The sequence below is a fragment of the Ambystoma mexicanum genome, chromosome 5q (assembly GCF_040938575.1).
Source record: "Ambystoma mexicanum isolate Mex_15411 chromosome 5q, UKY_AmexF1_1, whole genome shotgun sequence".
NCBI lineage: Eukaryota > Metazoa > Chordata > Amphibia > Caudata > Ambystomatidae > Ambystoma > Ambystoma mexicanum.
Window position 1 is genome coordinate 907,505,100 of NC_090933.1, and position 21,095 is coordinate 907,526,194.

At 45.6% G+C, this 21,095-nt stretch overlaps 1 protein-coding gene across 1 annotated transcript in view; it reads left to right on the forward strand.

Annotated features, from left to right (window-relative positions):
• Window positions 1-21,095, forward strand: part of POP1 (POP1 homolog, ribonuclease P/MRP subunit) — a 1,381,968-nt gene that overhangs the window by 601,247 nt on the left and 759,626 nt on the right. Inside the window, exon 8 of the mRNA XM_069621412.1 lies at window positions 6,520-6,713. Within this exon, the coding sequence (XP_069477513.1) occupies window positions 6,520-6,713 (194 nt within the window). The remainder of the gene's footprint in view (window positions 1-6,519; window positions 6,714-21,095) is intronic.

Genomic DNA, 21,095 nt, shown 5'->3' on the forward strand with positions numbered 1-21,095 from the left:
CTACCCGGGGATGAAACCAGCTGCGGTGCTGCCAAAATAAAATAAAAGGTAAGTTCCTTTAAATCGTGGTCCGGGTGGATGGCTGCCTGGCTATCCGGCTGCCTGGCTATCCGGCCTCCAAGTGCTGGGCCCTGGCGATTCGACCAAAGCAGGTCCGAGAAGGCGATTGGCAAACTGGTTGGCCCCACTAGCTCAAGGGAAGAAGGCTCTTTCAGATGATGATCTCCTATCATCGTGTGGAGAAAAGTGGTGAGACGCTGCAGCAGGTCTTCACCGGTGGTTCAGTCATTGCAGATGTCTTTGGCTTCTCTCCTCTTCGGTTCCTCAGTTCCAGTGGCGACGTCTTGCTCTTCCAGTCCTCAGGACCCTGCTTTTATGCAAAAAGACCCCCATTCATACAGCCTATTTGTCACGCGCACGGTGGAGTGGTCATCTTGGCAGGAGACCCTCCAGCCTATCAGGTTAGAGTGCGACATGAGTGGCAAATAAAACCTACCGGAGTAAAGTTAATAATAAAATAAACCGGCGGTATGTTGGAGGCTGTCAGTAAAAGTGGGAGCCTCGAACAATGGGAAAATCCGATAGAGAAATATTCGCTGTGGAATATTTTTGGTAGTAACCATTGCCACCAGCCAGAAACTTTTGAGAGGGACTGTACGGTACCCTCTCGAAAATGAACACCAGGGAAAAACTATTAACCCTTCCCAGTACCTCCATAGTAAGATGGGTTGTACTGGTGTAGTTCATAAAAATTGACTAGTAAAGTCAATGGGGACTTTACATGCCCTGGGAGACAGTAGTCAGTCCCAGGGTATGGAGTCTATGTTTGGGGGTAGCTACGACACCCCTGTGTCACTGCACTAAAGGTGCTGTGTAACACGTGTATAAAGATGGTTCCTATGAGGGTGAGATAAACCCCATAGACCTTAAACACAACGAAATAGCCTAGAACACACATAGCAATATGTCTAAGAGTGGGAAAACGGTCACACTCTTAGCAGGAGAAAAAACAAACCCTTCAAATCCAGCAAAGCTACTGGGGGACTCTATAGGTAATGGAAATTAGCCATAGAATGAGAATTCTCCCTAACACTTATTACCAAGGGAGGATGACTACTCCTGTCCCATTCCACCAAAGCTGCAGAAGCTACCTAGTCAATCACAAACCCATCACAAGGAGGCTTTTGAGTATTCAGAACCAGAGGAAACTTATGGGGACAATCCTTTTGGTCGGGACACTACTGACCAGTTCCCAAACTGGGAACATTCCCCACATATGCAGTCATCGCCAATAGATGACCAGATGGTATTTAATGCCATCCTAAAGAGCCGCAGATCATTTTCAAATTGCTGCGCAGGAGACTGTCCAGGACTCTGACTTTGTTGAGGACATTCTTAAAGAAAAGCCTCCCACTAGTCAGGCTATTCCTCTGCTCAACTCCATAAAGAAAAGCCTTGCTCCTTCCTTATTGTCTCCTTTCCTCACAAGGACTGTCAACTCTCGGGTCGATAAACTGTTTTGCCCCTCTCCTTCTGACCCTATGTATATTTGAGGTCATGCCACACCAGACTCTCTGGTTGTTGCAACCACCAGGAAAAGGGCAAGGGTGCCACTGTCTACAGCAGAGACTCTCCCGGATAAGGACAGCAAAAAACTCTGCCCTTGGCAAACTTATTATCACATCTACAGGCTATTCAACCAGAATTGCGAAATAATACAACCATTCTCGCTAGTTACAGCGACGTGCAATGGGGCCTGCTCCAAGAAGGCCTCCAAGAGGTCCCTGAACCCACGCGATCACGCCTGTTGGCGGTCATCTCCGAGTGTAGGTAGGTGACGCATAATATTCTCAAGAGCACACTAGCTGCTGCTGAAACTGCAGGACGCACACAGGGAACCCTCCTCAAGATACATGCCTGGCTGAAAAATTCAGGTTTCAAGCCGGAAACTCGGGCCTCCCTGGTATATAAGCCCGTAGAATAGTCAAACTTATTTGGTAAGACTGTGAATGACGGCTTGGAAAAGGCTAAAAAAAAAAGAACATGAGATGCTGAAATCGCTGAATCAGATTACAGCGAAGCCCTTCCAACAGCGGAGTGGTTCAAACTCTCGTACCTTTTCAGGGTCAGTCCTTCTCTCGATCGCCCCACGGACAATATGGCCCTGGTGGTACGCCATGGTCCTGCGGACCAGGTTCATCTGGCAACAGCCAATCTCGGCAAAGAGGCCAGCGCAGAGGCAAGGGTAGAGGCAGAAACTCCACCCAAGAGGCTCCCTGGCCTCCGCATCAAAATGACTCACCAGTCCGGGTCCCCTCCCATGCCTCCCCGGTCGGGGGACGGTTGTCATTCATTCATTCATGCATGGGAAGGGATCACATCAGACCAGTGGGTGCTCAAGACCGTCACCCACGGTTATTGCATCGAGTTACACCGGCCACAGATCACTAGCACACCTGCAAATCCTGCTGGAAGAGGTGCAGATCCTTCAGGAAAAGGGTGCCAAAGAGGTCATCCCCATTCACCAGGTAGATGAGGGTATTTATTCAGCGTGCTTCCTTGTACCCAAAAAGGATTTCACCATGCCCTGTGTTAGACTTCGCCCAGCGAACAAGTATGTCATACCACGAAAGTTCAGAATGACAACATTGCAGGGAGTATACCCACTGCTAGTACAGGGGATTACATGGCAACATTGGATATGAAAGATGCATACTTTCATATTTCAATGTTGCCAGCGCACAGAAAGTACCTAAGGTTCATGATGGAGGACACGCACTATCAGTTCAATGTTCTTCCCTTCGGCATTGCCTCCGCTCCAAAGGTGTTCACAAAGGTACTGGCGGTAGTAGCTGCTCACCTGCGCAGGCAGTCCATCCCAGTCTACCCTTACCTCGATGACTGGCTAGTAACATGGGATTCTTACGCAACATGCCTAACAAATACCCGAAAGACTGTATATCTCCTCCAGGGTATATCTCCTCCAGTCTAGCGTTCTCGGTCAACGAGAAAGTACAGCCTAGACCCCAGCCAAGTCAAACAGTTTCTGGGGGCTCTAATTCGGACCAAAGACGGCCTTGTCTGATCCCTCACTATGTAGCCAGTCACGAGGTGACCGTACGCCAGGCCTTCCGATTGTTTGTTGGGATGATGGCCTCCTGCATTTACCTAGTTCGAAACGCATGCCTGCGCATGTGCCCCATGCAAGAGTGGCTCTCGAGCCAATGGTGTCAGGCCAGTGGACAATGGGACGATCTAGTGATTGTCTTGGCAGCCCTCGTTCATCCTCTGCAGTGGTGGTCAAGGGAAAACCTTCTGCAAGGGAAAACATTTACCACCCCTGCAGTAGAAGCCACGCTCACCACAGACTCCTCTCTGACTGGATGGGGTGGGGGGGGCACCTTTCATCAGACGGCGCACGGCCTGTGATCCCCAGCAACCAACCACATAAACCTGTTGGAACTGCTAGAAGTGTTCAAGGACCTGAAGGCTTTCCAGGCAGAAGTCCTCACAGACAGTACTACGGCCTTGTATTACCTAAACAAACAAGGGGGACTCAATCTCCAGGGCTATCCAGACTGTCACAGAACATATGGAAGGGGCTTTCAAACACAAGATGCTCCTCCTGTCACAACACGTTCCAGGGGAACTCGATCTTCTAGCACACGTTCTCGGCAGAGACTTTCCACTACCCGTAGAGTACGAGTGGTGATTACACAAAGACATTGTTCTCAATGTCGTGTTTTTGCAGACTGGGGCTTCCCCGAGATCGACTTGTTCGCAACTCTGGAGAATGCACAATGCCCAGATTACGCCTCCAGGTACCCTCAGAACCGTTCCAAGGGGTACGGTCTCTGGATAACATTGTCAGGGAAATGTCTCCCACCCCCCACGCCCCTGCTCAATCGGGATAGTGCACAAGATGCACCAGGAACCAGTCGCAATGATTCTGGTTGCCCCGATGTGGGCCAGGCCAACCTTGGTTCTCCCATCTAATGGCAATGTCAGTCTCCCCTCCCAGGAAGCTGCCACGCCCTTACATCATGATGTGACGAGATAAGGGGACGACACTACACCCATGCCCTCAAACGCTCAACTTGGCAGCCTGGCTCCTGACGTTGTAGACTTCGGGCACCTCCAACTCCCTCAAAGGTGTAGGGACATACTTGGGGTAGAACATAAACCTAACACCAGACATTGCTACTCCAGCAAGTGGAAGTGCTCTGTCATTTGGTCTAATGGCAAGAATATCAATCCTATTGAATGCAAAACGACACACATTGTGCTGTATCTCACTTGCCTGCAAGACTCAGGCCTGTTTTTCAATTCCCTGAAAGTCCACTTAGCTGCGCTTTCAGCATACCCCACGTCCCAGAAAAAGGTTTCCAGTAATTAAAGCATTTATGGAAGGGGTAAAAAGACTTCAACCTCCTATTTCCAACCCAGGTTCTGGTGGCATCGGAACGTTTTACTTACCAGACTAATGGGGCCTCCCTTTGAACCAATGCACAAGGCTAGCCTTAAAGCGCTCACCTACAAGACCGCCTTCTTGGTGGCGATCACTTCCATAAGAAAAGTTGGAGAACTTCAATCCTTTTCAGTTCAGGGCCCATTTGTCACGATTCACAAGGATAAGATGACCTGCACGCTTGCCCACGATTTGCACCTACATTTATTTCAAAGTTCCATAGGAACCAATCCATAGAACCTTTTTCCAGAACCCCACTAACATGGCAGAAAGAAGCATCCACATGCTAGATGTTAGGAGAGCGCAGATCTATTATCTGGAAAAGAAAAAAACATCAAAAAGACAACCCATTTTTTTCATTTCAGTGCCAGCTGGTAGAGATGGGGGGACCCTGTCTCTAAATCAGCCATTTCAAAGTTGATCGTAAACTGCATCACACTATGCTACACTCTTGCCTAGAGAGATCTGCCCTTCACACCTAGAGCACACTCTAATCTGGGCACAGGGGCTACCATAGCATTCATTGTAAAAACTCCTCTTAAATCCATTTGTAAAGCAGCAACCTGGAGTTCTGTACACACTACTGCCTAGATACACACTCTAGGTCTGATTCTCAGGTGGGACAAGCGGTGCTAAGACATCTCTTTGCTACTGTTCCTTCACACATCCCACCACCATCTCTGGGTACTGCTTGCTAGTCTATGCATAGCATATGATTCTAAGCAGATTAACAAGCATCAGAAGACATGCATTACTCATTGTAATTGCATTTCTGATGATTGTATCTACTTAGATTCACAGGCACCCATCCTTCATCCCCTCACACAGTAGAAGGAACGTAGACATGCTACACCTTATCTCTTCTGTACTCACTCACACTGACTATAGGGCTCCCTCACGGCAGAAAAAACACAATCGGAGGGACCATGACGCATGAGGGATTTTGGGTACACTGTCGACGTCCCCTTTCGATCCTCGAAAGAAAGATGCAATAGGACTATATGCACAGCATGTGAATCTAAGCAGATATAATCATCAGAAAAGCTATTATATGGAGTAATGCATGTCGTATCTCCCAAACATTGATGACCCAGCCACAGCCATGGCAGCACTGCCCACAGATAGTACAAAAGTGGAAAAAACATCCATTACGTGGGCTTAACTCAAAAGTAACATTATATGGTATTAATTAATCGCAAAGATTAAGAAACTGTGGCTATAGATATTGAATGTTACTGAGATTCCCATTTACAAATTGAGGAATGTTAAAACAAGAATATGATTATAAAAGATATCAATTCCCCAACTATTGTAAGTAACTTCAGCTTAGTTCACAGTGACTACTGAACGTATAGACCAGGAGTCTGCCACCTTTTGGCTCTCCAGATGTTTTGGGCTACAACTCCCATCAGCCCTAACCAGTACAGCCAGCGGTGAGGGACCATGGGAGTCATAGTCCAAAACATCTGGAGAGCAGCAGTTTGCAGAGCCCCTGGGTCTCGAGCATAGCTCCCATTCCTCCATACAATCCTCCTGTCCCTGCTAATGATCCCACGTTAACACTCGCTGCAAAATTAATTTCGAACTGGAGAGCTTGGCCCGCGTGAGGTGGAGGTGCTGGTGTCCGTATGTTCAGTAATTGCAATCCTACTTGTTTCAAACACCTTGTATGGTAAAGGAGCATGAAGCTACTATCAGAACTGTATTTGAATATCAAGTTCTGTGTGTGTCCACGTGTGTCTGCGTGTGTGTCCATCTGACCGCCCACCCGGCAAAGCCTGTTCTATAGCTCTTGCCCCAGACAGCCACATCTCGGTATTAAAACTTAGTTTGTACTTCTAGCATGAATCCAAATAAAATCTTCATTGTCCCAATGCAGATATTTAGTCGGACCATGGAAATCTTCTCCCACTCACTGTGTGAATTAGCCCTTTATGTCGGATATGTCTAGACTATGTCAGCTCTATCGAAGTTTGATACATCATTGAAATAAGTTAGCTATTGTTGAATAGCTTTGCAATTCTGACTGAAAGCTGTTTTTCCCCGCACAGGTTATCTTGGCAGAGCTAAGAGACGTTTGTCAGTGTGCCAAGGGAATAGTAGTCCCTGATTGTGTTGGCAAAAAAAGAAAAAGAACAGATGAAGGTGATAGCTTGGTGCGAGTGAAAAAGATCCTTGGTGATGGAACCAGAGACCCACTTGAGCATTATAGCTGGGATTCAGCGTCCACCGGCATTACAATCAGGTGCGTACTAGCCTGATCTTGCATGAATATACATTTTTCAGACCACCTTGCACAAACCAATATGAAAATGTGGGCATTAAATAATTCCATAGTAATTCCCATTTGTAAACCGCATTAAATGTTAACTGTATGGACCACAATCTGTTTCTTTGTGGGCTTTTATTCTGCACAATGTGTGTGCGCGTGTGCGTGTGTGTGGATTTCTGTAGCTTGTGGCTCTGCTTAGAATTGCATGCTATGCGTAGGCCGACATCTAGTGGTATAGGCAGAGTATTGCATTTTGTTTTCGATGGTCGAAAAGGGACGTCAACTGGCCGTGTCTGTAATCCTATCCCTATTGACGTGTGCTGTATCCATGATCCTTCATGCGTCGAGGTCCCTCAGATTATTTATATGCCGCCATAGTGGTCGGTCGCTTCATGCAGAGTTTGTAGCTTTGCTACATTAATATTTGCTATTTGAAAAATGATTATTTTAGCACGTCTTTCGGCAGACGCTTCTTCGATTACCATCTGAAGACCTTGGCAAATTTTGACTTATCGACGTCTGGCTGCGGCCTTCCCCAGGCTTCAGCCTATGCATTAGGGAGTGTCAGGGTTTCTGAGAACTTCTTAGAATGCCTCTTCTCACTTTCTTTTCTACTTATATTTGTCTAGCTGTCGCTATATTTAAATGGAAATGACGCCCTTTAAATTCTGTATTTCCTTTGAAATAAGAAATTTCCCTGGAAAGACACTCGTCAAGTATGTAATAATTGTCTTTCCAGAGAACAGCAGTGGGACATTTGGAACAGCAGTGCACGCTCTGCAAACTCTTTCAGCCTAAACTTCTCCGGGATGGGCACACAAAGCGGTGGGCGCCCTATGCCATGCCAGCTGAATCGCATTCACCCACTGGCGCGGCTGCTTCGAGTGAAGAAGACCTCGACAGCAACGGCATCCTTTTTGGATGCCAAAGATATCCAAGTTCAGTCAGTAGATTCCTTCATGTCCCTCCCCAACCCCACCAGGCAAGCCGAAAGCACTGCTACCAGTAAATCTTCTGGCAACAGGGGTACACACATAAGCACACAACCCCAAACCAACCTTGTATGGGATCGTCGAAGAAGGCTCATATGTCGACTACAGTTTCATTGAAACAGTTATGATATGATATACGGCATTTATAACGCGCCTATACAGAATTGTTGAATTCTGTTGACATCACGTTCGAAGCCCGCTGCGCCTCTGTACTCCCGTCCAGCTCAGGGCTCCAAGACCAAGGAAACTCACGTTGCCCTGCCTAAACTCTCGACGGATACCATTTCTGTACCATCTAAACAGCCATTGAAACATCATTCCCAGTCTAAAAACGGGGAAAAAAACACACAAACACCTAATCAACGGAGACATTGTCCCAGTCCTGCCAAATTAGAGGAAATCTGTAAACCGAGAGGAAATTGTTTCCCCTCCCATATACACTAAGTCAGGTACATGGACTAAAGAAAAATGTGAACTAACCATGGACAAAGTGTCAGTTTGTCGCATTCATGGAAAAATATCCTATTAGACAAAACCCACTTCTTTTAGAAGAGGGTGAACCACTTCCAAAATCCCCAGACTTCAGTTGTCCCGTACACACTGATTAATTGATTTGCTGACCAGACCTCCATATATATTGGGATGATATTTATTATCAACAGGGGAGTAAAGATCAGGGTACATGGCAGGGGGATGCTGATCAGGTTATGTGGCCAACTTCTCCCACTTGTGATACAGATGAGCCAGACATAATCTTTATAGACCCTGATCCCACAGATCAGCCCACCGATTCATCTCCTATAGATGACCAGCCTATTTTTCCCCGCTTGCTCAAAAAAGCAGCTCAACACTTCCAAATTCAGACTTCAAGATATCTTAAAGGAAAAGAAGGCTGTTAGCCAATCTATTCCCTTGTTCAATTCTGTTAAAAAGAGAATTGCACGTTAACCCTTGAGTAGAAAATATTTTTAAACCTGCACCTTCTGATCCTCTTTACATTCGGGGCCATGTTACCTGACTCTCTAGTAGTTAGAACTACTAGAAAGCGTGCTGGGGTTCCCTTATCCAATGGAGAAGCACCTCCAAATAAAGAATGCAAAAAGTGTTATGCTTTGGGAAAGAGAGTAACTACTTCTGCTGCTTACTCAACCCAGATTGCTAACACCACCACTCTTTTGGCGAGTTACAATGATGTTCAATGGGGGTTACTTCAGTGCAATTTAGATTGTCCCTGAGCATATAGGGTCTCAATAACAAAAAATGGTTGAGGGTAGGCAGGTTACCTATAACAAACTTAAAGAATACGCTTAACTCTACTGTCATTTTATTAAAAAGACACTAATTGCTTTGCAATTCTGGATTTAAACCAGAAACTCAAGCCACTCTTATTAATAAGTTAGTTGAGGATTCATTCTTATTTGGTAAGGCTGTAGACGATACGCTGGAAACAGCTAAGAACGATCATGACACATTAAAGACCTTAAAGAACTTAAGCCAGATCTCCAATAAGGCATATGTTCAACACAGAGTATTCAACATGCACCATTCCTTTTGTTCCCAAACATTCTCCAGACCCACACAATCAGGATTCTCCTCAGGTTCTTCTCCTTGGTACTCATCAGAGATTGCATTGTCCAATTTTCAAACCTCAGAGTTTTCAGGCCACTAGAGGCTCCACTACCCACGCCATTAACTGACTTACCTGTCAGGGTCCCCTCCGATGCATTGCCAGTAGGAGGTCGAATTACATCATTCACCCATGCATTGGGAGGAGATGACATTAGATCAGTGGGTGTTAACAGTAGCCAATGGATAGTCTATGGAGTTCCTTCAAAAAACCCATTACCATCCACCAAAAGCCAGGAGGATGTCGCAAGAACACCAACTCATAATACAGGCGAAGGTCGAAACATTACTACAGAAAGGAGCAATATAACGTGTCCCTTTCTAGAGGTAAACAAGGGTATTTATTCAGTGTACTTTCTTGTTTGCAAAAAGGACTTAACCATGTGCCCTGTATTAGATCTGCATCCTGCAAACAAGTATTTCAAACCTCAGATTCAGGATGACCACTTTGCAGAAGGTAATCCCTCTTCTGAAGCAGGGGGAGTACATACATGGCAACATTGAATACAAAAGATGCATGTTTTCATATTTCAATGTTGCCACCAGACAGGAAATTTCTAAGGTTCAATGTAGGAGACACTTGCTATCAATTCACGGTGCTTCCCTTCCGCATAACCTCAGCGCCAAGAGTTTTCACCATAGTTCGGACAGTCGTGGCAGCCCACCTGCACAGGCAATCCATTCTAGTGCACCCTTATCTGGGCGACTGGCTAATTACAGCAGACTCACGCTAAGCATGTCTAAAAACACCCAAGATACAATCAACCTACTGTTCCAACTAGGGTTCTCAATGAGAAAAAATAGTCTTGTTCCCAGACAAACAGTTTCTTGGTGCTTCGAAGGGAAGACCAGCTTGTCTTTCCCTCCGGTGTCAGATGACCATACGAAAGGCCATGCGCCTGCTCGGAATGATTATGGCTCCCTGCATTTATCTAGTGCCACTTACCCTTCTGCGCAATCAACCGATGCAAGAGTGGCTTATGAGACCGTGTTCTCAGGCAAGCGGTCATGGGACAATTTAGTGGTTTTCTCGCAGTCCCTCGTACGATCTCTGCAGTGGTGGACAAAGAAGAACCTTTTGAAAGGAAAATCTTTCACCACTCCCGCAGTAGAAGCCGATTTAACCCCAGACGCATCCCTGTTACGGTGTGGGGGCGCATTGCTTCCACCATATGGTGCACAGCATGTGGACTTGGTAACTAGCAGACAAGCACATCAACCTTTTGGAAATATTAGCGGTGTTCAAAGCACTAAAGGCCTTCAAACAGCAGCTGCAGGGGAAAACCGTCCAAGTCCTAACAGACAGCACAACAGCCATGTTCTATATAAACAAACAGGGCTGGACGCTCACCAGGGCTGTCCAAAGTACCCCAGAAGATTTGGAGTTTGGCACTGTCCCAACATGTTCCAGGGGAACACAATCTTCTAGCAGATGTGCTGTGCTCAGCGGAAACTCCATAGAGCACAAATGACAGTTGTACACAAACCTTTTACAGTCTTCTCAGACTGGGGATCATCCAAAGATCGATCTCTTCGCAACACTGGAGGACGCACAATGCCCAGGCTACGCCTTCAGGTATCCCCAGACAAAGTAAAGGGGAACACCCTGTGGATGAATTGGTCTAGGTGACGCACTCCCCCAACCCCTCCAGTCCCCCCTGGACTCCTCAACGGGATGGTCCACAAAGCATCAAGAACAAGTCAAACGTATCCTAATAGCACCAATGTGGGCCTGTCAACCATGGTTCTCACACCTAATGAGAATGTCTCTATGCCTTCCAGTGCCCTTACAACATGCTGTCCCAAGATCAAGGGTTAATACTGCAGCCATGTCCTCAAACACTGAACTTAGCAGCTTTGCTCCTGAGTTCATAGTTTGGCCATTTAAACCTGACACAAAGATGTATGGACATTGCTATTTAAATTAATGGAATTGCTTTTTCATTTGGTGCAATTTATGTAGCGTCAATCCAGTTCACTACACACCTTCTCACATTGTCCTAGATCTGCATACACCACCTCTCGAAGTAAAGTTTCATGTTGGAAAGTCCCGGTCATTAAAGCCTTCATGGAAGGGGTCAATAGGTTGCCACCCACCCAAGTTTCTAATCCAACTCCCTCCTGGATGGGACTTGAATGTTGTCCTTACTAAACTTACCGGCCCTCCTTTTGAACCAATGCATGAAACCAGTCTTCAGTGCCTCACTTACAAGAACGATTTTCTCATAGCTTTTACATCAATAAGGAAGGTGAGTTAACTGCAGGTTCTCTCAGTTCAAGACCCATTTGTCACAATTCTATTACAGGGACAAGCTTGCCTTTAGCTTGTGGCAGTGAACCTTTAAACTAATTCAGTGTGCCTTTACCTCGGGCTCTTTCCACAGCCCCCCCCCCCCCCTGGTAAAGGCAACCATGGGTGCCCATTTTACCAAAATGGCCTGTCTGCTTTTTTGCCATTTTACCGTCCCTTGTCCTTTCTTGGATCTTCCCCTGCCCTCCAGGGCAGAAAAGTCATTTGTTTTATTTCTGTCTTTGGCTGGAGACCTGGGTCAAGCCCGACCAGGCTCCAAAGTGTCTTTGAAGGCAGGAAGCGAGGGAGGAGTCCAAAACTCTGCAGCCCTTTGTCTTCCAGCTTGCCTGCGAGAATCCAGTTCAAACTGGGAGGCTCGCTGTCATCAAAGGATTGCCAACCCCTCCATCCCCCAAGTTTGAATGTTGAACGTCTGTTTGATTGGCTGGCTACCTGCATAAAAGTCTGATCCTGGAAGCTGAAGAGGTAGTCGACCACCAGACATGAATCCAAAGAGGAAGATGAAGAAAATGCAGCTGAGATGATTTCCAGCGACTGGAGAGTCTGCTGTGTAACCCGAGCCTGCTGTTATCCTTCCTTCCTTCCTTCCTTCCAAGTGACCTGGGGATTCTGAAAACAGTGACCCCGTGCCTGGTGAGATCCACTAGACTCAAGAAGACCTGGATTTTGAACCATTGCACGTCTTGCTGTGACCTTGCAGGGCTGCAATTCCCCAATACACTGGGACCTCAAGCCATCGTGCGGTGCATTGTCTTCCGAATTCCGAATCGGGATGAAACATTGGTGGCATCCTGCTGGTCTTCCAGAGACATGATTCCAGTCCTTGAAGTCCCCTCACCAGAGTGCTGAACCAGATTAGCGCCGCAAATCCAATCCTCAATATTCTGTAGTCTTCTTGCTCATGAAAAGGGTGCCAAAAACAGAGCCGAATCCAGCCGCGAAGATACTCTTGCCTGGAGCCTTCCCCGTTGATCCCTGCTGCACAAGCCCTTCAGTGTCCTGGCTTCAGTCTTCATGACAAGGAATTCATTGACTGGGTTTTTGGCTGCAGATCCAGAAGTTGTTATGTTAAGAAAACTTTTACAGCGCTCCACCACTCAAGGGTATCATGGCGCTAGAGAGATAAAGCGAAACAAGCAAACCAAGCCACACAAGGCTAAAACAGATAGGTTTTAATGGCCTTTTTAAAAGACAGATGATTAGTTAGGTCTTTTATGTACAGAGGGAGTTCATTCCAGAATTGAGCCGCAGAAATGGAAAAGGTACAGCCCCAAATCCACACACGGCGGAAAGACGGAACACACAACAACTTAGAAGAGGCAGAACGCAGGCGGTGTTTAGGATAATAGCGTGAACTTAGTGCGGATTTATTCGCACTGAAGTCTTCTTGCTGCAGACTCTTCTGTGCTAAGGTACTGTTGGCTGGGGTATTTACTTACCTTAAGCCATTGTGATTTCTGTAAAGCTTTGGGGGGTGTTGTGATTGGGAGGCCTCTCCAGTTCACCCAGGCCCACTGCTGGAATCCTCCTAGGGAGTCTTCTCAGAAGTCACTGGACCCTAACTAACTTTAAAGTGAAATACTTGTTTGAACATTGTTTTCTTAGGAACTCTGACTTTGCCTGCAACTGAACCCTCTCTCACCGTGCCTAAAGCTGGCTCCTAGACCACTAGCTTCCCCTCTTCTGCCTCTGAGTGAACTCCTGCAATAGACGAGTGTGCTCTGAGACCCCCAACTGGCCCATAGTCAGGGTTTGCCCAGAAGCACTTTAAGACAAGATAGCAGCACCCGTGAGATGGATGGGGTTGCAGATTAAGTACTCTAACACCAAATCAATAATGACAACTCAACGGTTTGGCAAAGGGAGTCCGTTTAATAACAAGTACAAAAAACGGGGAGTCTCATGAACATCAGTGGATGCGTGATCTTCCTTCTCGCTTCACAACTCCAACGAACCTCATAAACACATCATTTATACTAAAAACTCGTCATCACTGACGTTTAACACTTAAAAATTGGCATGCAATTCTATTGGTTTGGAAAAGGGAACTTTACTATAGGTACTATATCTGTATATGTTAACAGAGTATGAGGATTGGGTAAACACTGTCAGGTGGGGCATCTAAGCCCTACATTAAAACTAGCTACTGTAGACATCACTAAAAGTAGGACGTCTCTTTGGTTCTGCTAACTATAGGACCCTAGATTACTTGGTCCATTGTGATTGGGTTGGCACCAACCCCTACCCATACTTTTCCACTTCATTTAGCAGCATGCAGAATAATGAGGCCAGGTGCAGGGAGTAAGTCTGTACCCCAGCTTTCCTCCAATTTATGTTACAGCCATTCACCTTAGTGGCCGAGTGTCAATTACTGCCTTGTAGTTGGCCTTGAGTCTGCCTCTTGGTCTGAGAAAGTTTGGGGGTGGGTACGACAAGGCTCCATGCGTAGGTGTGAAAGGCTTACTTATGCTCGCTTGGCTGGTCATGTGGTTCAGACACCGTTAATTTGCCTCTTCTTATTTTTGTTTCACCCATCACCTGCCTTCGGCTTCCTATCTTAACCCTTCAAAGCAGTATATTCTGTTCTTTGCTTCAATCGAACTACTGTTCGTCCATCTTGACAGATACGACCTTGGTTCCCCAGGCACGATTTGCCTCTGCTGAGTTTCGTTTCTGCCGAATGTGAAACTTTTCTCGTGTGGCCTGTAGTAGTCTTGGTTAATTCTGCTTTTTGTACAAAGTGAAAATATACTTATATAACGTACTTCTTTTGAGGTAGATCTGTATAGGTGGTGCTTGCCGCACTATCCTTCTACTAAGCATAGCAAGCTGCATGATTTTCTTAGCTTTCTTGCGGTTCGGTTTCAAGCATATGTATATGTGTAAACTGGTTGAATATCTTCATTTTGCTCACGGTTTAAGCTGCTTACATTTGCTATCGTCCTTTCACTTTAGGTTCACAATATCCTTTATTCATGGCGTTTCTTCTCTCCTTATTGTTCTTAGGTCATCATGTCTTCTGTATGTGAGTCAATCCAGGTTCTCTTGACGTCACCATTCGTCTTCCATTAAGACTTTTTTGGTTTCTTCAGGGACTGTACTTGGACGATCTTCGTTACGTTTCATTTGTTGATATGGTTTTCTCAATGGATACCTTACTGTCCATGGTTTCCTTGGTATCAGTACTTCAATAGGTGCTGTTCTTGTGATAGGTACTGGACAGAGCCCTACTGCGGCTCTCTGCTGGTTTATTTGCTCATCATACATCACATATTTTGGCATGGACGTTCCTGGTACTTCAAAATGGACGGTTGGAGTGCGGGCTGAATTTGGGACCTCCTCTACACTCCCCCCCCCCCCCCCTCTAGGCGGTTCATCAACCACTTTCCCTTCTTTCTTCAGTTCTTCCAGTTTCTCTTTTGCTTCATTGGTTGAGTCCATTCTTTCTTCATCTTCTGGGTCTATACATGATGGTCTGAAGTATCTCTTTGGAGTCCATATCTTTATTACTCCTTTCAAGCTTCCTGCTGTTCTTACGTGTTCGTCTTTGTTCCACGTCATCAGTTGACACTGTCCATTCGGGCTGCAGTAAACCCATCTTCCCACATAATTTCAGTGCTTCTTGGGATATCGAAACTTTGTTCCTTCTGGTGCGTGAATGCTGGCCTTCACAACTTCTCTTATTTCTTCGTCAGTCAGGTCCTTGGGCTTCCAACCTGGCTTGACATCAAACATTATCTTCATCCCTATAGCTTTTTTCGCAGTTTTCTGGCATTGAGAGATTATCTTGATGACAGACTCCTAGCAATATCATCACTAACAGGGCTCCTAGGAACTTGAATGCATCTGCCATCCATTGCGGAACCAATGAAAATAGTGATCCCAACCAACTGTCGTCGTCCACTTCGTCAGTCTCATCAATTTGGTTCTGTAGTTTTGTCAACATTCCTATGGCTTCTGCTAGAGTTCCATTTTCTTCATCGTAAGAATGTATAAATGTGCAACATGATGCTCTGATTTTTGCACAAACTCCTCCATCCATAGCTGTGATCATGTCAAGTACATATATGTTCTGGAGAGTCATTAATCAAACTGCCCTTAACTCTTACTTTATGGCGTTGAATCCTTTTATGGTTGTGTTGCTAGTTTGCTGTACCTCCCATCTGGTTATCTGCAACCATTTAGTATTTGCTACAACTTGAAATCTTAGCATGAAGATTGTCGTGAACACTGTTGAGGTGAGGCTAAACAGCCTGTGTTTATATGGGATTGCATGGAAGGCTTCTTCTGATTTGGCAGAAAAGTTATTCTCCCTCTTCATTAGAGTTATTAGTTCCACAGATCTCTTCTTTCTCAGGTGAGCATCTGCTTTTGGAAAACTGTCAATATTCAGATCACTCTTCGGGATCACCAAAGCTGGAACGTGGACATTCACTAGGGTGCATATACCTCCCCAGTTTTTCGGCAGTCTGATGTATGCCTTGGATCCACATGCCCAGTAATGGTCCATAATTACTGCAGTTCCATGCGTCATTCCTGGAGCGTCAAAAATGTGTCCACAGTTTTGATTCTCTCCCATCTTTCTTGTGCCATTATTCCTGAAGCATAATTTTGAGCTTTCCAGTGGCATTATCTGTAAGGTTCCTCCTCGGTCTTCGAACCAGGTCAATAGTTTGGCAAGCTTTGGCCATAATGGCTTGCCTAACCTTTGTGAATTCTCAATTGCTTCCTTGCAGGCTCCAGTGACCATCCATGCTCTACAGATCACTATTCCTTTCTCCTATCCGTCTGGTGAAAGCACTGTTCCCCAAATTTGCATTTGGCCTCTGTTCTTCCATACACTTATGTCTTCTGCAGACTTTCCTGGACTCTCTAGTCTCTTGTTCACTTCCCATCTTATTCCTGCTCCTTTTACTCCAGGATTCTCATACCTGATCACATGATTTTTAGTATGAGCTCTGTTTCTTGTCTTTATGTCCTGGACATAATCATCTTCATCGGGATCACCAGGATGCTTCGGTTGCCCATTTCAATGAGGCATCACTTCCCATGAACTGGCCTCTGGTCTTGCACATTGCTACGTGCGAGAGACAGTGTGCTTTCTGGACATCAACTTCTACAGCTAAGAAGATTTTGGACTTCCCCATGCTATACGGTAGGAGTGCACAAACAAAGCATTCCCCTCTGAACTTAGTCTTCATGTGCTGGTACCAGATGTTTCCCAAATGTGCTGTGCTGTCCAAGTAATCTTTAGTTCACTGTCATCTCTGTGTATGCTTCTCTTGATCCTTAGGGTTTTCATGTAGTTTGCTGTAACTACATCCCTGAATACATCTGTATGGCTCCTTCTTTCTGGAGGATTCTCGGGTATCCTGGTCCATGGTGCAGGTCTCTGCATCTGTACCATTTGAGTAGCCAAAAGTCTGGCAGTTCTTTCCGTGTCCCCTTGCATCTTTTTTCTTCTGGTTAGAAATGCCCATATCATCCACTCTGACATTGGTCCAGTATATGGCTGTATTGTAGAACTTGTACTTGTTCCCTCTAATGGAACATGTGTGCTTGTTAATGTTGTCTCTGGTGGTTTATTCTCCAACTCCTCTTGTCTCTTCAGGAATTCAGTTTCTTCCCCTTGTCTTTTCACTTCACTTGTAGTGGAACTTCTCATAGTGGGCAGTCTCTTCTTCCATGCTTTGGATTGTGGTTCTGCGGTTATTGACACTAGGCCTGATGTGTGTGCATTCAATGTTTGCATGCGTGTGTTTGTCGGTAATCTTTTTTAATTCGCTCTGCCGACCCTGTGTCCAGCTTTTCGATTTGTTACCACAAGTGTGTGTGTGTCATTGCTAATCACATCCATCTCAGGTTCACTCACTCCATTATCAGATCTTCTAGGGACTGGAATGACTGCCTTTGTAGGTTTCATGTATGCAACATTAGTTTTATGCACTGGGATTGGATTGCTTTGTACACCAATAAAAAATGCAGTTCTGATTGTCAGCAACAGCTAAATAATGATAAATATAATACATATATACATTATCCCCTTGTAAGTCCATTGGCAGCATTTACTTCCAGAAAGGGACGGATGTCTCTCCACCTGGGGGAGGACAAGATTGCTGCTCTGAATCCCCATCTGAATCCCCATCAATAGGTGAATGATCACCTATTGAGAAATACACATTTTTTAATCTATACCTTCTAAGCAATATTATCTCTGGATTCTGTTTGTGGGCTGTAGGTAGTACACAATTGTCTCTCTTTGTTTGAACACTGGATTGTCTATTATTTCTGGATACAGTTTCTTGTTGGGCTCTATGTAGAATGTCAATCGGGTGATAATTCAGTAAGTCTCTTTACTGTGCATGTTCAAAATATGAATTCCCAGTCTACGTCTCTGATCTGCTTCATTCCCGAAGACATGCTGTGTCTTTGCCAAAAGAAATAAAAATGGACCTTCTGGTGTTACGCTCTCGATCTGTCCCTCGGCAGAAAGCTTCACTGTCTCCTCCGGAGAGACTGATGGAGATTGGAGAGTTTAATGTGTGCTACAATACCATGCAGGAGCATGCTTAGCTGGGTATACTTTGCTGGATCTCTGAACGTGAGGACGTCAACATCGACCGGTCTCCCCACAAGCTCTGGAGAGTCTTCAATAAGGCGAAAGAAGACGTTGTTCGGCAATCTAATATCTTCTGGTGACAGGGATATTTGTCCTGCCCTTGTTGCGGTTTGGAACAGTTCGGTAGTCACTGTGAGCGGCTTCTATGACCTAGGTTGGTGTGGAGAGTGACCTGGATTATGATGCAGTTCAAAATTATGCTCAAGCGTTCTGTTTTTGCCGGATCTCGAGGAAATGTTAATACATCAGTATGCCTCCCAACAAAGGTTGGGCGTTCTTCAATTAGATGAAAAAATATCCCGTTGATGAGTGTATTCGCTTCTTCTTCTTCCGCTTGGGACATTTGGTTTTGCCTCGCTGTATTGTGGAAGTAGGAGGAACTGTTCGGCAATTACAGTAAGCAGCCTCCTTTATAGTCTTTTCGTTTTCAGGATCTTGAAGAAAGTCAGTGATGTTGGTGAGCCTCCCCACCACTGACGGGTATGATCTCAGTACTAGCTCGAAATATCTTAAAATGTACTTAGTGATGTCACTACCGATAAAGGTGTAACACCATGAGTGAGTCCGAACAAAGTCTGTGTGGAAGGAATCTGGATACTGTATTTTCTTCCAATTTGTGTCCTTGATCAAAATTTGGCATATCCTTTTATAATCAAGGCTTCAGTGTGCCTCAGTCCAAAGTTCAAAGTCAACAGACTATGTTGTGGCTTCTACGTGCACTTTCCTTCTTCACCCTGCAACTAGGATGCACAGTGTCCATTTTTTATGTCCTTATCCCCTTTTTTTGCTCAGAGGAATGTCCAAAATGAAGCCACAACTATTGCACAAAAGTTCTTTGTCCTTGCTTTGCTGCTGCTCATGCGTCCGTCTTCCTCGTCGTGGATCTCGCCTGCACGTGATGTGGTTCTTCCCCATCGTCTGTAGTCTCTTCGCGCTGGGGTGCAGACACAGGGTCTTCTCCGATGTGTGGCTTGATATCACCCAAAAAGATCCAAACTCTTCTTCCTTGTAGCTTCACTGCAGAGGGAGTGCAGTCTTCCACTGTAAAGGGACTGTTAAACCTTGGCTCCTCCCACTTTTTTCTCGTGTTGTTCTTTACCAGGACGGTCTCTCCAGGGAAGATGGATGGTACACGTAATCCTTGAGCTGTATCAGCAGTACTGTCTCCTGTGTTCCGTTTTCGTCATCGCTGCAGCTGGCCAGAAATTACAGTAAGGCAAGATGTCATGCAATTCAAGTACTCTTGCATTTCAGACCCTAGGATTTCTCCTGTCGACTTTCATCACATCTAGCTCTGTCTCGGGGTGTCGGGGGAGTGCGCATTATTCTTCCTGTGGCTATTTCGTGCGGCGTACGATGGTGGGCAGAACCGGGCTGGTTCCTGAGTGCGTACAGTGCCAAGGGAACGCAGTGTAACCATCCCTTTTAGTGTAAGCTTCAACTTGGCTATCGTTTCCTTTAATAAGCCATTGAGCTTCTCACATACACCGTTAACTTGCGGATGATACACCAACGAGAACTTGTGCTTTATACCAAGCAACAAGCTAATCTGTTCAAAAACTTCATTTACAAAGTGAGTCCCATTATCTGATCTCATGACTTCACATACCCCTCACCTGGGAAATACCTCTCACTACAAATTTGGCCACACAGGTAGAGTCTGGGTGTGTACATGGACCTGCTTCTATCCATCTAGAGAATGGATACACCACAACAATTAAATACCTGTACCCGTTGCATACTTGAATCATATCGACGTAATTGACATGCAAGTGCCGAGAAAAGGTCCATTGGGCCTTGGGATAACTCCTCTAATTACTTTTAGAGTGTGCCCAGCTGTGAACTAGTGGCAAATTATACAGTTCGCCATAAAAAAGGCAACCTGCTCCGTTAATTTCGGTATGAACTAGTCTTCAGCGAGCGTGGCCGCAAGATTCTCTTTTGTCATGTGTGCTGGATAGTGTAACTGCTCCAGCGCTATTTTTACAGGGCTATAGACATTACTGGTTTACCAGTGCTGTCTTGTCGCCACAAGCTTTTGGAGGGCTTTAAAGCACACCCTCGCTGTTTCCATAAGTTCTTCTCCTCCTGTGGTGCCTCCCCTTGGAGTTCCATTAACTGCGTTCGTCCCATATCATTGTAGCTTTCAGGTGCACTCCGTGCGACTCATGTTTTCATTTGTGTCAGCGACTTCCACATCCATAATCGTCTCACTCTTGGATGCCATACGCTTGGCGTACGTGTTTGCTGCTTGATTTCCTCGTGAGATAAAATCCGTCCCTTTTGTATGGGCTGCGCATTTCACAACCGCTATGCCCACTGGGAGCAGTAGTACCTTAATCAGTCTATCCAATAGGGCTGCATGCTGTACTGGCGTGCCATCCGCTCAGAGGTAGCCCCTCCTTTTCCAGCGTGCTAAGCCTGCGTGCACTGTTGATGTCACATGAGGAGTCACTGTACACTGTTCCTTCCTGGTCTGCGTGATTCTCAACCGCGAGTATCAACGCTAATAATTCTGCAGCCTGTGCTGAATAATGAGATGGTATTTGTGCACTAAGAAGTTCTCAAAATTCTCTATTTGCTGTGCATTTCATCACAGCAACGCCTGTATATCTCAGCCCATCATTTTGATTGATTTTTGAAGAACCGCCAATGAAGACAATTTATCCTTCTGCCAATGCATTTTCCTTTACTCTGGGAATTTCAGAATTCTTCGTAATTTGCACAGTCATGTATTGGCTCTCCTTCAGTGACTGGCTCGGCTATGAACATAGCTGGGTTCACTATTTTGTATCAGACTATTTTAA